This window comes from Watersipora subatra, chromosome 3 (assembly GCF_963576615.1).
Source record: "Watersipora subatra chromosome 3, tzWatSuba1.1, whole genome shotgun sequence".
In the NCBI taxonomy this organism is placed as follows: Eukaryota; Metazoa; Bryozoa; class Gymnolaemata; order Cheilostomatida; family Watersiporidae; genus Watersipora; species Watersipora subatra.
In genome coordinates, this window is record NC_088710.1 from 71,552,549 (window position 1) to 71,568,568 (window position 16,020).

The window sequence follows — 16,020 nt, forward strand, 5'->3', positions numbered from 1 at the left end:
ACATGATCACAGCCTAGCTATACAAGAATTTACCACAGGTAGTCCCTTTATCCTTTAGTTTTGCGGCCTCGTTCATTCACATGCTAATGCCAGGAGGTACCTCTCAGGGATATGTTGAAACCTGTTTTTTGTTTAAATATTTGATTCGTTTCATAGTTTCTAAACTTTGTCTTTTTGCGGATGATATTTTTTTCATAACATCTACAACTAGAGCTCTGAGCTCAAACATGGCACCAGTACTTTAATGTTAAAATGCCTAGCTATTTTTGTAAAATAAAAAACACATATAAGTAAAAGCTTTTTACCAGCGTAAAATATCAGAGCGAGTTTTAGTTTTGTTCGTCCGAGTTAGAATGTTGACCTAAGTTACAGGCTTGTAACATGATTACACTTTGTTTCCGGCTTCTTGAAAGTAATATTCGTGAAAGTAGTATCTTGGTGTTAGGTTGTCAGATTGCAGCAGAAAGCTTTTTAGAGGGGCTTAACATGTTAGAAAAATGGGCCTAAGACTGGCAACTGTCTTTTAAGATCAACAAATGTACAGTACTTTCTGCAGGAGAAAATAACTAATAAATCTCTTATCATGATCGGATCGGGTTTTTCCCACTGAAAGCCTCACGCAGGAGGCAAAATACGTGGGAACTCTTTATTTTAAACAGTATACCAGCAAAAATTTTCCCTTCCTCCTTTCTTTCCTCTCTCTTCCCCTTCTTCCCTTTTTTCAGTGTTTTTAATTTTGCTTTCGGCTTGTATTTGTATCTAAAGAGTATTGCAACAATATTCCTTCGATATTTCATATTTACATCATATAATATCTATTTCTAATACTGCTATGTGAATCAAAAAACAAAAAAAAAGAAAATGAATTAATGAATCAAATGCCATATACAAAATATTTACAATGATATATATACAACATTGATTACAATGTCCCCGGGCCAAAAGTTGCCAAAAAGGGTGTGCCGAAATTATCAAATTCCATCTCTGATTTCTCGAGTGGTTCTAGGCCAGAAAGAATTAAAATAAGCTTTGGTTTTTATTGATGGTACATACAACCCTCCCTCTTGACGAGTATTATAGATTTGTTCGGGCTCTTGCTTATATGTATCTTTAATCACCCCACTGGCTGTAGCTTTGCAAAACAAATTCACTCTTAATTCCTTTCGTCTATCTTTTAGCAATTGTATATTACTACTCTCCTTTATAGCAGTGTAGCTAACTTGCCCTCGTAAATCAAAGATGAATTTCACAGCCTTATTTTGTAACTTTTCTAGTTGTTTGATGTCTTTATCAAAATAAGGGTTCCATGCTACGCAACCATATTCTAAAATTGGTCTTATGAGAGTGTAATATGCCAACTGCCTGGTTCTTGTATCGGCCGATTTTAACACTCGCCACAGCATACCCAAAAGACTGGTTGATTTAGCAACAATTTTATTTATGTGTGCGCTCCATTTTAAATCGTAATTAAATTCTATGCCAAGATATGGATGAGTATTAACATTTTCAAGTCTGCGGTTATTGAGATAATATGATTGGCTCAAACTTGAGTCTTTAATTGACATAACCGAACATTTACCTACATTAAAAGAGAGCTGCCAGTTTTTAGACCACTCGTCAAGTTTTTTTAGGTCTTCTTGCAGTAACTGTGCTTTCTCTCGAGTGTTATATAAAAGTGCGTCATCCGCAAAGAGTCGACACTCCGAGGAAAGTTGATCAGTCAAATCATTAATGTAAATCAAAAACAGCAGAGGGCCCAACACCGAACCTTGCGGCACACCTGATTTTACACTGCAACGATGGGATAATGACCCCTCTACCCTTACTACCTGCCCTCTGTTTTGCAAAAAGCCTTTGATCCATGCTATGATCTTTTCATGAATACCAAAAACAGATAACTTATATAGTAATTTGCGATGACTCACTGTGTCGAACGCTTTAGAAAAATCAAGAATAATTATATCTGTTAAAGATATAATTATTAATGATAAAAGAAAATTATGTCTGAAATTATCACGGCTACCAATATTTAGATGTGGAGTTTTTGTAAAATTTCACTTTCTCTATACTTGTTGACAATATTGCCAGCAAAGCACTTAGAGCTCTGGCATCGCTGCGAAGACGATTAAAAATAAGCAGATACTAAAACCAATGATATACAGCCCCCCATATGGGGGGGGCTGTATATCATTGCTAAAACTAAGTTTGTTGCTTACAAGACTCTAGCGAGTTCTGAGCTAGAATATTTGTGTCAAACATGGGATCCTATTATTTTAAAAAATTAAAAAAAATCCCAAATAACATTCTCAAGTTAATCTCTAATATCAAACAGATTGTTAGCGTCTCAAAATTTAGATCAAATACAGGTATTGATTTACTACAGGAAAGGAGAAAATTAATTAGGCATAATCTTTTCACGAGACTTATTGACGGGGCTCATCGCTCTTATAATGCAAGACAATGTCAATGTCTCTACATATTTACCTGCAATAATAAGCACAGCATATTACAACCCATTTTTTTTAAGAAACATAAGAGAATTGTGTGAAACCTTTTCATAACTTTACTTACAGAAAAACTGAAATGTAGCAGCTGTTATGCAAAAAAGAGAAAGAAAAGAAACAAAATTGTGTTTTTTTAATGATATAGGATTTCCCTTACCCTTTTATCCCTTCTCGAAGTCTCTGATTGAAACCAACAATTAGATTGAAATTACATGTGCAAATAACACAAATTAAAATATTGCTTGAACATCCTCTATTTATTCAGTTATCAAGTTATTTATTAAGTATGTATGGCGAGTTTTAAATTCATACCTAAGAATAACAGATACTCCAGGTTCAAAATAAAGCGGTTTTATATTTTCAATTTGGAGAATGAAGTGAGTTTTGCAAGTTGCAAGCCGACAAAGATTTTTCCATGTTGGATAAAAAATGTCAAAAAAACGAATATTTTATGCAAGGCTTAAAACCCATTTAAAATTCATACAAGACAAAAAACTGCATGTTTTATGCAAACTATACTTTTTGCCTCAAACAACTGAAAACACCTTCAACAAACTGAAGCATTGTTCAGAAGTTTAACCGAGCTGTGATTGACATGTTTATATTGCCATTGAGCTGGTTATCAAAAAGCTTAAATTCATACCAATTTAATAAAAGTCATCCAAAGTGCATATAGTAGTTTTTCAATGTACAAAAATATTATTTTTCTAATTTAGTGTACCAATCTTTCATGAGCATTTACTGTCTTGCGCTTTGGCATGTTGGACACTATATACAATTTCTCAGGTCACATAAAACAAAAAAGCAGTACAAAACTATGAAAACAAACAATTTTTTATATTAAATGATATGAAGAGTATTATGTATTTTAACTTTAACTGTGCTAGTGGTCAGCCTCTCCATAAAACTTACTTGGCATTTGCAAAAAATGGTTCAAGTTTAGTAGCTGTACACTAGGTTGCTGTACACTAGCTGCTCACTATGTCACGAGTGTTCATCAGTGACTATTGTTATTAGTTGGTGCATTCTTCTGAAAACGGTGAAAGCTTTCCACATGGAGATTTTTATTGGCAGTCAAACTTTATCAAGTTAGTTTTTTAGTTAGAATCTAAAGAGGTAAGTTGTCAGTATTTCGGTCATGTTGGCGTTGATCAAATATCTCTTTGTGTGATTTTCTGAGGTTGGCTTGAAGGCATGGTTTTTGTGAGAGTAGTAGTGACAGACGACAACAGTACTGCTTTCAAACTTATTTTATATAAAATACTTATGTATATAGATTTGAGTTGCAACAGTTAATAAGCAATATCAGATTAACCCAATTATTATAGGTTGCACTTCTTTTGCTAACAGAATTAATATAAGAGCGAGCAACTACTTAAATGGTCAGCTCATAAAACTAGCAGTGACAACCAGTGTATGCCTAAAAGGTATATTATTATTATACCAATTATTATAGGTTGCACTTCTTTTGCTAACAGAATTAATATAAGAGCGAGCAACTACTTAAATGGTCAGCTCATAAAACTAGCAGTGACAACCAGTGTATGCCTAAAAGGTATATTTGCACAATACCGCCGATATTATTTTATCGTTACGTTATCAAATATGACACATTGACATTTTACAAACCCTAATGTTCAAAAATAAATGCGGTCAATAAAACAAGTCCATTTTATCGTCCCATTTTGATGATAGCAGAAAATCAAAATCTTTTTATAGACGTTTGCACTCATTAGTAGGTTAAGGTTTGGAGATGCGTGATAGCATTAAAGGCGACCTATTTAGTTGCTTTGACTCTTCAGATTACACAGAAGTTCAGGTTTCTAATAAAGCTCCACTGTTAAAAACAGTACCAAAGAGTGAAAGTATGTACAATTTCAATGAATATCACTAGTTGTAAGCATGCACAGACTGTTAGTCGCAGAGTGTGAAGTGCAGGAATACTCTTGCCCACACTAGAGTCATTGTATTTGGGAAAGAGTAATATCTGTGAGAGAGCTAGGAATCACATAGGTAATAGAGAAAAATAACCATTTTGTGTGTAACTGCATTCAAAAACTTAAGGACAAGGTTTAATTTCAGTTCTTGACATATTTATAATCATACATATGCAGGCGCTTGTAAATGCAAATATATTTTTTAAATAAAATCCAATATTGATTGTCCAGCTTGCCATATTTTTGCGAAAACCTTTAGATGTTTTTCAGTGTTGTTGAGCAACGCAAAGTTCGTATTACTTTTTCGATTTTATTTGCTTACTTATGTATAAACAATATCATGGGAACTTTTGTGCACCTTCTATGTATAGCTGTGTGCTTGGATCTTCAGTATGACATCAATTTGCAGGTTGATGACTGGCTTAGTGAAGTAACTCAGCCGTTAAAATGTAATGTTGTTTTTATAGAAATTACCATGTCACTATATTAAATCTGAATAAACAATAAATAGTTGAAACAAGAATGAAATAAGTACGGCAAGAAATAGATGTGCAGACTCTGAGTTAAATGCAGAGCAGACTCTGAGTTAAATGCAGAGCAGACTCTGAGTTAAATGCAGAGCAGACTCTGAGTTAAATGCAGAGCAGACTCAGAGTTAAATGCAGAGCAGACTCAGAGTTAAATGCAGAGCAGACTCTGAGTTAAATGCAGAGCAGACTCTGAGTTAAATGCAGAGCAGACTCTGAGTTAAATGCAGAGCAGACTCTGAGTTAAATGCAGAGCAGACTCTGAGTTAAATGCAGAGCAGACTCTGAGTTAAATGCAGAGCAGACTCTGAGTTAAATGCAGAGCAGACTCTGAGTTAAATGCAGAGCAGACTCTGAGTTAAATGCAGAGCAGACTCTGAGTTAAATGCAGAGCAGACTCTGAGTTAAATACAGAGCAGACTCTGAGTTAAATGCAGAGCAGACTCTGAGTTAAATGCAGAGCAGACTCTGAGTTAAATGCAGAGCAGACTCTGAGTTAAATGCAGAGCAGACTCTGAGTTAAATGCAGAGCAGACTCTGAGTTAAATGCAGAGCAGACTCTGAGTTAAATGCAGAGCAGACTCAGAGTTAAATGCAGAGCAGACTCTGAGTTAAATGCAGAGCAGACTCTGAGTTAAATGCAGAGCAGACTCTGAGTTAAATGCAGAGCAGACTCAGAGTTAAATGCAGAGCAGACTCTGAGTTAAATGCAGAGCAGACTCTGAGTTAAATGCAGAGCAGACTCTGAGTTAAATGCAGAGCAGACTCTGAGTTAAATGCAGAGCAGACTCTGAGTTAAATGCAGAGCAGACTCTGAGTTAAATGCAGAGCAGACTCTGAGTTAAATGCAGAGCAGACTCTGAGTTAAATGCAGAGCAGACTCTGAGTTAAATGCAGAGCAGACTCTGAGTTAAATGCAGAGCAGACTCTGAGTTAAATGCAGAGCAGACTCTGAGTTAAATGCAGAGCAGACTCTGAGTTTAATGCAGAACAGACTCTGAGTTAAATGCAGAGCAGACTCTGAGTTAAATGCAGAGCAGACTCTGAGTTAAATGCAGAGCAGACTCTGAGTTAAATGCAGAGCAGACTCTGAGTTAAATGCAGAGCAGACTCTGAGTTAAATGCAGAGCAGACTCTGAGTTAAATGCAGAGCAGACTCTGAGTTAAATGCAGAGCAGACTCTGAGTTAAATGCAGAGCAGACTCAGAGTTAAATACAGAGCAGACTCTGAGTTAAATGCAGAGCAGACTCTGAGTTAAATGCAGAGCAGACTCTGAGTTAAATGCAGAGCAGACTCTGAGTTAAATGCAGAGCAGACTCTGAGTTAAATGCAGAGCAGACTCTGAGTTAAATGCAGAGCAGACTCTGAGTTAAATGCAGAGCAGACTCTGAGTTAAATGCAGAGCAGACTCTGAGTTAAATGCAGAGCAGACTCTGAGTTAAATGCAGAGCAGACTCTGAGTTAAATGCAGAGCAGACTCTGAGTTAAATGCAGAGTAGACTCTGAGTTAAATGCAGAGCAGACTCTGAGTTAAATGCAGAGCAGACTCTGAGTTAAATGCAGAGCAGACTCAGAGTTAAATGCAGAGCAGACTCTGAGTTAAATGCAGAGCAGACTCTGAGTTAAATGCAGAGCAGACTCTGAGTTAAATGCAGAGCAGACTCTGAGTTAAATGCAGAGCAGACTCTGAGTTAAATGCAGAGTAGACTCTGAGTTAAATGCAGAGCAGACTCTGAGTTAAATGCAGAGCAGACTCTGAGTTAAATGCAGAGCAGACTCTGAGTTAAATGCAGAGCAGACTCTGAGTTAAATGCAGAGCAGACTCAGAGTTAAATGCAGAGCAGACTCTGAGTTAAATGCAGAGCAGACTCAGAGTTAAATGCAGAGCAGACTCAGAGTTAAATGCAGAGCAGACTCTGAGTTAAATGCAGAGCAGACTCAGAGTTAAATGCAGAGCAGACTCTGAGTTAAATGCAGAGCAGACTCAGAGTTAAATGCAGAGCAGACTCTGAGTTAAATGCAGAGCAGACTCTGAGTTAAATGCAGAGCAGACTCTGAGTTAAATGCAGAGCAGACTCTGAGTTAAATGCAGAGCAGACTCTGAGTTAAATGCAGAGCAGACTCAGAGTTAAATGCAGAGCAGACTCTGAGTTAAATGCAGAGCAGACTCTGAGTTAAATGCAGAGCAGACTCAGAGTTAAATGCAGAGCAGACTCTGAGTTAAATGCAGAGCAGACTCAGAGTTAAATGCAGAGCAGACTCTGAGTTAAATGCAGAGCAGACTCTGAGTTAAATGCAGAGCAGACTCTGAGTTAAATGCAGAGCAGACTCTGAGTTAAATGCAGAGCAGACTCAGAGTTAAATGCAGAGCAGACTCTGAGTTAAATGCAGAGCAGACTCTGAGTTAAATGCAGAGCAGACTCTGAGTTAAATGCAGAGCAGACTCTGAGTTAAATGCAGAGCAGACTCTGAGTTAAATGCAGAGCAGACTCTGAGTTAAATGCAGAGCAGACTCTGAGTTAAATGCAGAGCAGACTCTGAGTTAAATACAGAGCAGACTCTGAGTTAAATGCAGAGCAGACTCTGAGTTAAATGCAGAGCAGACTCAGAGTTAAATACAGAGCAGACTCTGAGTTAAATGCAGAGCAGACTCTGAGTTAAATGCAGAGCAGACTCTGAGTTAAATGCAGAGCAGACTCTGAGTTAAATGCAGAGCAGACTCTGAGTTAAATGCAGAGCAGACTCTGAGTTAAATGCAGAGCAGACTCTGAGTTAAATGCAGAGCAGACTATGAGTTAAATGCAGAGCAGACTCTGAGTTAAATGCAGAGCAGACTCTGAGTTAAATGCAGAGCAGACTCTGATTTTCCATAATAACTCTGAAGGTAGGCATTAGATGCGTAACAATCTACTATGGTATAACTATTTCTGTCATTTATGTACAGAGGTTTGAGATGATGGCCACGAGTGGTAACAGACCAGTAGCTACTATAAAGTTCTTTAAACCTAGTAATGGAGAAAGTGACAGTGAAGATTCAGATGAAGACTATAGTAATAATCAAAGGTAACTTTGTGTTGGCTTCGCTGTCAGGATACTCGCAGAACAGTTATGAACCATAGCGTATTTGTGTCACTGACTAGCACTGCTGTATTTGTGTCACTGACTAGCACTGCTGTATTTGTGTCACTGACTAGCACTGCTGTATTTGTGTCACTGACTAGCACTGCTGTATTTGTGTCACTGACTAGCAATGCTGCGTAAGCAAACTATCATTCTAGATGTTACTATTATTACTAATGTTCTGTTAGTAATGAAAGACTGTCTTTCTTAGGAATGAGCCACTGTTACATGCCGATACCATTGAAGAAGTCAAAATGATTAACACGTTCTTCTGGCAACATTTGCATCTTTCCTTTCAGTTTTTATAAAGTGTAAATTAATGAGCTGTCAGCCATCTTTTTGTTTTACCAACATTCAGTTAGTCAAGACCACTAATGTGTGTATCGAAGTGTACTACAAATGTATAGAACCAAATGTATAGAACGAGTCTAATTTTAAGGGAAGATGTATCTGCGGATCTGCTGTGCTGCATTATATTCCAAACAGTGACTTCATAAGGTGTCAGAGTTATTATGTATACAATCAATTCCAAACAGTGACTTCATAAGGTGTCAGAGTTATTATGTATACAATCAATTCCAAACAGCGACTTCATAAGGTGTCAGAGTTATTATGTATACAATCATACGCAAAACATATACATAAAAATAACTAGCATCGTATAGAAGCGCATTTGGGAATGTTATATCGTAGGGTGCCTGTACACTTATAGAGCGAGCTCTGTCTTCTTTTACAGCTCTAAGTTTCTAGCGAGATATTCCTTATGTTTAGCAGGTCTGAAAGTGATTCTCTCAAGACAAATCCATTCGATGATTCTATCTTACCGGAAAGGGAAGGAGAATCAAGCATCTATGACTCTCAGCTAATCAAGGACCTAGATATACCTACGAGCACCAAGCAGCGCTCGGACTCAGAATCTAACTATTTTGAAGTCGAATCAGTTCCTGAAGAGCCATTGAGCCTAAATATGAGAGAAGATTACTTTGGTCTTCCTGAGGACCTCTCCAGGTTAAAAGGTATACAGTGTTCTCAGTTAATTGGTTAGTTCATTTCTTACCTGTCTGTTTAACCCTTTTGTATTCTTTACCAATTAGAAGCCACACATTTTGGTATATGAACATTATAAAGGGCATAATTAAATTACTTATAAAGGATTCATTTGGAAAAATGCTAAAAATGCCCTAATATAATGGTTATGAGCTTTTATTGTGATGTTTCCTTCTCAATCTTTTTGAAAATCCAATCGTAAAAGCAGATGTTTTTCTGACAATACGCAAGCAGGTATTATATTTGTAAAATGATTTCAAGGTGAGCATCAATAAGAATTATATATTTTGTGATGAGTTCAAGTCATACTGCAGCTTAGCATTTTATTATTCAGTGTTGGTTTTCATATACAGTATATTATAAGTCTGATGCTATAGAAAAGCCATTGCATGATATGATTTATTTTTGCTGGGAATCGTCTTGAAGGTTTGCTTCGCTTTGTGGTGGTCTTCAGCATAACGAACTTGTTTTAATTGGTCGAGTTTTACGTAATAATTGCTGGAAGTGTTTGAAAGTGCTACTCCTATCATTTGTTTCCACTTCATTCAATCTTATAGTATTGCGGGTTTGAAATGTAGCAGTAGACTTTGTGTATATTTCTCTTGTTAAAAAACTGGCTGTTGTGCCACAACTAGAGTTAATATACTCATTTTCTGTTTAATTCAGTGCAACTGGCTCAGCATGTAGGCTCGTATCAGTTTTAGAGTTCAAATCATTCTCTTACTTCTAAGCACAGGTTTTAGAGTCGTCCCCACTAGAGCTTGTGCAAATCTTAGATTGGTGCTAATGTGGAAGTTAGCCTACCCTGAAGTTATGCTCCCATGCTCACTCTGAAGCTACGTTCAATTTGAAGTTACGTCTACTTTAAAATTTTGAGTTAAGCTTTGCATTGAATTACATTCGCTTTGGAATTACCTGCACTCAGCAGTTCTGTTTGCTCGTAGTTGAATTCAGGTTGAAGTTTTTTAGTCTTTGAGTTAGGTTTACAAGTCGAGTAGCAGTGGTGCTCACCCGAAAGGTGTGTTCACATATTGAATTGTGGTTATTCCTCTCATTTTTATCATTGTTGTTTTTCGATTTTTGCTCATTCTTGTTAAATATACAAAATTGAGCAATATTTATGATTGAAACAAAGTGGGCAGGTATACTACTAAGGTGTTCACACCTTCAAATATCACGGTTTGGTCGAATTGTTGATAAGCCAAGTTTGAGAATTGTGTATCAGTTAGTGTGCGAGTCATTGGAATGCGCATGAAGAATTATCGAGTAATCCATTTAATTTTTTTTGTACTGTAAGCTTAGATATTAAATTATTTTATGGCCCTTTTGACAGTAATTTTCATTTCTAGATGCTGTGCATGATTATATTGATAAATTTAGGATCAAGATTTCCGAGTTGCTTTGTAATATGACTTATAGTTTCAAATTTTATTTAGTGTTGAGCAATGCTTACAGTGTTGCAAAGCTAATGAAGCAAAGAATTTCACTACAACTCTTTTTGTGGATTTAAAACAAACTAGCATTTCACTATTTACTACCACTCTGAATTAGCTAAGGATCAATTGTATCTGAGTGCTTACTTCTGGGACTGCCATCTGGTCAGTCTGTACAAACTGATGTCTTGCAGATATTGAACAAGAAATTCAGAAGATCAAGGATCTCATATACAGAACTCCTGATGAAAACACGGCTAAAAGGCAACTCATACAGAAACTTGTTGGCCTGAGGCTACGTAAGAGTGAACTTGAGGGTGAGCAGGGTAATTCAGTTGACTCACAGGCTAAGTGTGTTTATGGTCATGAGTTTCATCTCAAGGAGTCGACTACAGATACAGGACGGCACTGTGAGGTGTGCTGTGCCGTTGTCTGGGGTGTTATTGGCACATGGTACACCTGCACATCATGTCACATATGTTGCCATGATAGGTGTCTGAACTCGCTGAAGAGAATGTGTGCCTCAAAGAAGCTGACAGAGCCGTTGTCCTATGTAATGAGTATATGCCGAGACCGGGGACTAGCCTCGCAGAACTACAAATGCTTTGAGTGCCAGTGTGGCATCTCGTACAAGCTCGGCGCCGTTGAACCAAGGCAATGTGACTACACGGGTAGTTACTACTGTCCCTCCTGCCACTGGAATGATGAAATGATAATACCTGCGAGGGTTGTGCATAACTGGGACTTTGTGCCGAGGAAAGTATGCAGGGCATCCAAACAGTATCTCAACCTCATGTACCGCAAACCTGCTCTACGTATGGAAACTATCAACAAGCATTTGTTGAACTTTGTTGAGGAACTGAGTGAAGTGAAAAAGCTGCGGCAGGAGATTCTGCTGATGAAGACCTACTTTCTATCATGCCAGGCAGCCATGCAGAGTAAGCTCCTCCTACTTCTCAAGGAGCGGCAGCACTTTGTAGAAAACTCGGAGTTCTACACAATGCATGATTTGGATGAGCTTGTCAACGAGCGTCTCTTGCCGGTCATTATTAACATACATGCCAGCTTTGCCTGCCATATCAAGGTCGACTGCGCCACATGCCGCGGAAAAGGCTACTTCTGCGAAATTTGCCGCAAGTCTGAAATAATCTTTCCATTTGACAATGTTTGTGTATTGTGTAAAGAATGCTCAAATGTTTTCCACAAATACTGTTTTGCTAAAGTTCATCAAAACTGTCCACGTTGTGAGAGAAAGAAGAAACGATTGCAGGAAAATGAGAGAAAGGCACAGATTTTACGGCAAATCGAAGAGGCAAACTCTTCTTGAAAATTGCAATCGCATACTCAGTACACTAGCACCATTAACTTCTAGCGCTCAGTACACTAGCACCATCAACCTCTAGCGATTCCACTAATGAATTGTGTTTTTACTTTATTATTATTGGCCTTGTGATGCATTTGTATTGTAAGTACAAATATTACTAAAATATAAATCCTTATAACAGCACTATCGGTAGCTTTGTAAGAGGCATTCTTATTATCTATGAATTGTTTGGTGGGATATAGAAATTATTGTTAGAGCTTTGTTCAGAGGTCTATTATATTAAGTTGTAATACTTTGGTAAATAAGTCACGTAATGGGAGAGAAGAGGCAAGCTAAAGCAAAGCGCACAGCATCCGGCTGGTATGATGTAACTCCAGCCGATGTAACAGGTTCCAGGATTGTACAATCCACTTGTATCACCACATATCTCTCTCACTCCTGGCTCTTCAAATCCAATGGGTATGATAACCAGTGAAGTCAGCAGAAGAATACCTATAACAAGCATTCTCATCTCAGTTCCTTATTGTTTACCGAGTCAAATTGAATGACGTTTTATCTCAGAAGAAAAAGGAACTTCATCGGCTGGTAGATGTTGTGAGGAGATAAGTTATAGATTGAGCACTTTAAGGTTCATGATTACATTATTTTAATATAATAATATAATATGCACTTAAACGATATACTGTAGTGCGACTAATAACGAATAGTTTACTAGTAATTCTAGCTGTTTATTTGGTTAGACTCGGCATTTATATATGCATCAGATAAGAGGCCAGAGGTATAAAGTAAGAGAGTCTACATTTTACTATAAATATAGTTTATTTGGGTGTGGAAAGTTATGGTTTGATAGAAACGTTTGTAGTGTATCAGGGTCATAAGTATGTGACCTGAATCATACTGTCAACAATTGCAATAATGTGGCAATATGTTTGTTTCTTTGTGCTGTTGTCTTTGCACCTGAAATCGTCACTATGGTGAATCATTGATGACTTATATACACATATATATTGCTTGTAATGTAAAAATAAAACATTTTTGAATGAGCCAACTACCAGAAGTCTTGATACACTAAATTTCTTGATACACTAAAACGTTAACTGTTTAATTGATTTATCGGAACCTCGCTGTCTCCTTACGCTTCAGACCCGTATGTCCTCCTAATCTTCAATTTTTCTGACTAGCTCATGATAAACTAGTTGCGAATTATTCAACATCGAGTCTGAGCATGGCTAATATATTCAACACATATATGCGGCTCCACAGCCAAAAACAGCAAAAACTAGAGCAACAATCTAATAGGCAGCACTAGCTTTAGATTATGATGTACTTTTTATTGCAGCTTGTATACACTGAACAACGTCAGCTAAAGATAGTTTCTACAACCACTCGGCCTTGGTTAGCTTACTATTAGCACGAAATATTTTTATAATTACAATTAAAAAGATGCAAAACTAAAGAAAAGCTTTTGCATTATCAGTTAGCACAGAGACCTGACTGAACACACTTGTCAACCCAATTAGCACAGAGACCTCCCAGAACACATTTGTCATCCCCGTTAGCACAGAGACCTGACGGAACACATTTGTCAACCCAATTAGCACAGAGACCTTATAGAACACATTTGTGAACCCAGTTAGCACAGAGACCGCACAGAACACATTTGTCACACCAATTAGCTTAGAGACCTGACGGAACACACTTGTAAACCAAATTAGCACAGAGACCTCACAGAACACATTTGTCAACCCAATTAGCACAGTGACCTCACAAAACACATTTGTCAACCCAGTTAGCACAGAGACCTCATAGAATACACTTGTCAGGCCAGTTAGCACAGAGCCCTCACAGAACACATTTATCAACCCAGTTAGCACAGAGATCTCACAGAACACACTTGTCAGCCCAGTTAGCACAGAACACATTTATCAACTCAGTTAGCACGGAGATCTCACAGAACACACTTGTGAACCCAATTAGCACAGAGACCTTACAGAGCCCACTTGTCAGTCCAGTTAGCACGGAGATTTCACAGAACACACTTGTGAACCCAATTAGCACAGAGACCTTACAGAGCCCACTTGTCAGTCCAGTTAGCACAGAGATCTCACAGAACACATTTGTCAACCCAGTTAGCACAGAGACCTCACAGAACACACTTATCAACCCAGTTAGCACAGAGACCTCACAGAAAACATTTGTGAACTAGGTTAATTTGAAGACTGATGATTGAAATAGTATTTTCTGGTTTCTTTTATTACTTTGCTGTATGTTCTGCTACATACACCAGCTTGAAAGCAAAAACATATCACCAATGTTTTAGGTGAAATTGCAGATTGACATTACTTGTGTCCGTTAGACCGCTTGTCTGTCTCTGTTACCATATATTCCATTAGACCCAGCTCTTAATGCAGTTGGTTTATCAGATTTGATTTTGCTTGATAACCTGATGTGACACCATTATATTCTTCACTTGACTCAGGCACCTGTTAATATCTGTCATTTGCTTTTAGCAAGCACCTGCTCATTTCTGTCTCTTGCTTAACTGAGGCACCTGCTTATCTCTGTACCTTACTCAATTCAAAACGCCAGATTATTTCTTGCCCAACATGAACTGCTACCCATCTTTCTCTCTGGCTCAACTCAACCCCTACTCATCTCTGTTCCTTGCTCAACTCGAGCACCTTCTTATCTCTGCTTTTCGCTCAATTCAAACACCTGCTTATCTCTATCACCTGCTGGATTCTATTACCATCTCTCTAACTCTTTCATCTTTGCTACCTTCCCATATTCACAACCTGAACATATCCACAGTTTGCACAATTTTACACTCTACCGGTAGGCCTATGTATGTCGAGTGCATGAACAGGTCAACAAATGCCCCAAAATGATTTACATGTCATACTCATGCTGCATGGATGGCTTCAGCCGGCTTTTCTAATTGCATACAGTGTAGTCACCTTCTTGAAAAATCTTTTTAGTGACACGGGAGTTTATTTGAGCAGTTTTCCTTATCTATTTGCATTTACGCTATATGAGCATATCAATTCCTCTTCATTTGATACCCAAATGAGTTATTGACATTTTACACTATTAAGTGATTCGCGCTGTGTACACAAAACATTCCACATATAATGTATGTGTGTAGCTATCACTACATCAACAGCATATCTGTAGTTTTACAAAACAAAAGGTTAAAGTAAGTTGCTTACATCACAATTTTTGAGCATTATTATGTCTAGCAAGATATAGATACACATCCAAGTGATTGATACCTGCAATCAGCTGTTGGAATCCCGAAAGCAAAGTAATCTTATCCACTGTCGACATCTGCGGTATGCAAAGGCAGAGGGAGCTCAGTACAGCGCTTACACCTAATACAGCACTTGAAATTAAGTACAATATGACTGCTAGCTGCCATGGTAAAGACTCCAGAGTTGGCAGTACTGATGCACTTTTTGAATAATAGTGACACTTTTCAAGTTCGCTGCTCGGAGAAACTCCAACCTCACAGTACTTCACCAGTCCTAGGGAGCCTTTTGTTTGCCCATTTACCAACCAGCTTGGCTGAAACAAAGAAAAACTGCAAAAGCCAAAAATAGTCACGTTTATGGCCACCCATATCCATGCAATCGACTTTCTGACAGATATTTTGGGACTCAAGTTATTGCTGCCCATGCTTGTCATATCGGCAACTATATATTGTCCAGCTTGTGGAGCTCCCAAGCTAACTTCCGTTTGCAGTGTGCCATAGGATGTGCCTGTGGTCTTTTGGGTTGGCGAGATATATCCTGCGCTGCTATCACTGTTACTCCCATCGTGTTGCATGAGTATGCCGGCATAGTGGTGACTGTGAGATGGCGATCTGTTTGGAAGGACATAGCCTATATTTGGTGTGGGAGGCGCCGAAGAGCTCGCTTTTGTCCGTAGGGTCCGAGGAGTGCGAACCAGATGCGGGCTGTAGTCCATACCAGTCTTTACGTGGTTTTGTGTCAGATGTTTTTGAAATAGTGAGATGCGCGACAATGATATCCTCGCTTGCCAATAACTCACATGTCACTAAAAACTTGTGTAATCAAGTTTTACAATCCTTAAAGCAATCAAAAGTATTACAATATAAATCCATAAGT

At 38.0% G+C, this 16,020-nt stretch overlaps 2 protein-coding genes across 3 annotated transcripts; one reads left to right on the plus strand and one right to left on the minus strand.

Annotated features, from left to right (window-relative positions):
• Window position 1: 1 nt before the first annotated feature.
• LOC137389856 (differentially expressed in FDCP 8 homolog A-like) lies at window positions 2-12,071 on the plus strand. 2 transcript variants are annotated; one of them, XM_068075999.1, is made up of 4 exons: window positions 2-38; window positions 7,914-8,032; window positions 8,861-9,105; window positions 10,764-12,071. In XM_068075999.1, the coding sequence occupies exons 2-4, from the start codon at window positions 7,923-7,925 to the stop codon at window positions 11,894-11,896; spliced, it is 1,488 nt and encodes a 495-aa protein (XP_067932100.1). In that variant the 5' UTR covers window positions 2-38; window positions 7,914-7,922; the 3' UTR covers window positions 11,897-12,071. The 2 variants fall into 2 exon arrangements, with proteins under 2 accessions (XP_067932100.1, XP_067932101.1); XM_068076000.1 differs by having other exon boundaries at window positions 8,864-9,105.
• Window positions 12,072-12,156: 85 nt separating this feature from the next.
• LOC137389857 (LHFPL tetraspan subfamily member 7 protein-like) lies at window positions 12,157-15,924 on the minus strand. The gene is made up of 2 exons (XM_068076001.1): window positions 15,166-15,924; window positions 12,157-12,385 (listed from the first exon to the last, which is right to left on the minus strand). Exons 1-2 carry the CDS (start codon window positions 15,857-15,859, stop codon window positions 12,168-12,170), a joined length of 912 nt encoding a protein of 303 aa, XP_067932102.1. The 5' UTR covers window positions 15,860-15,924; the 3' UTR covers window positions 12,157-12,167.
• Window positions 15,925-16,020: the final 96 nt, after the last annotated feature.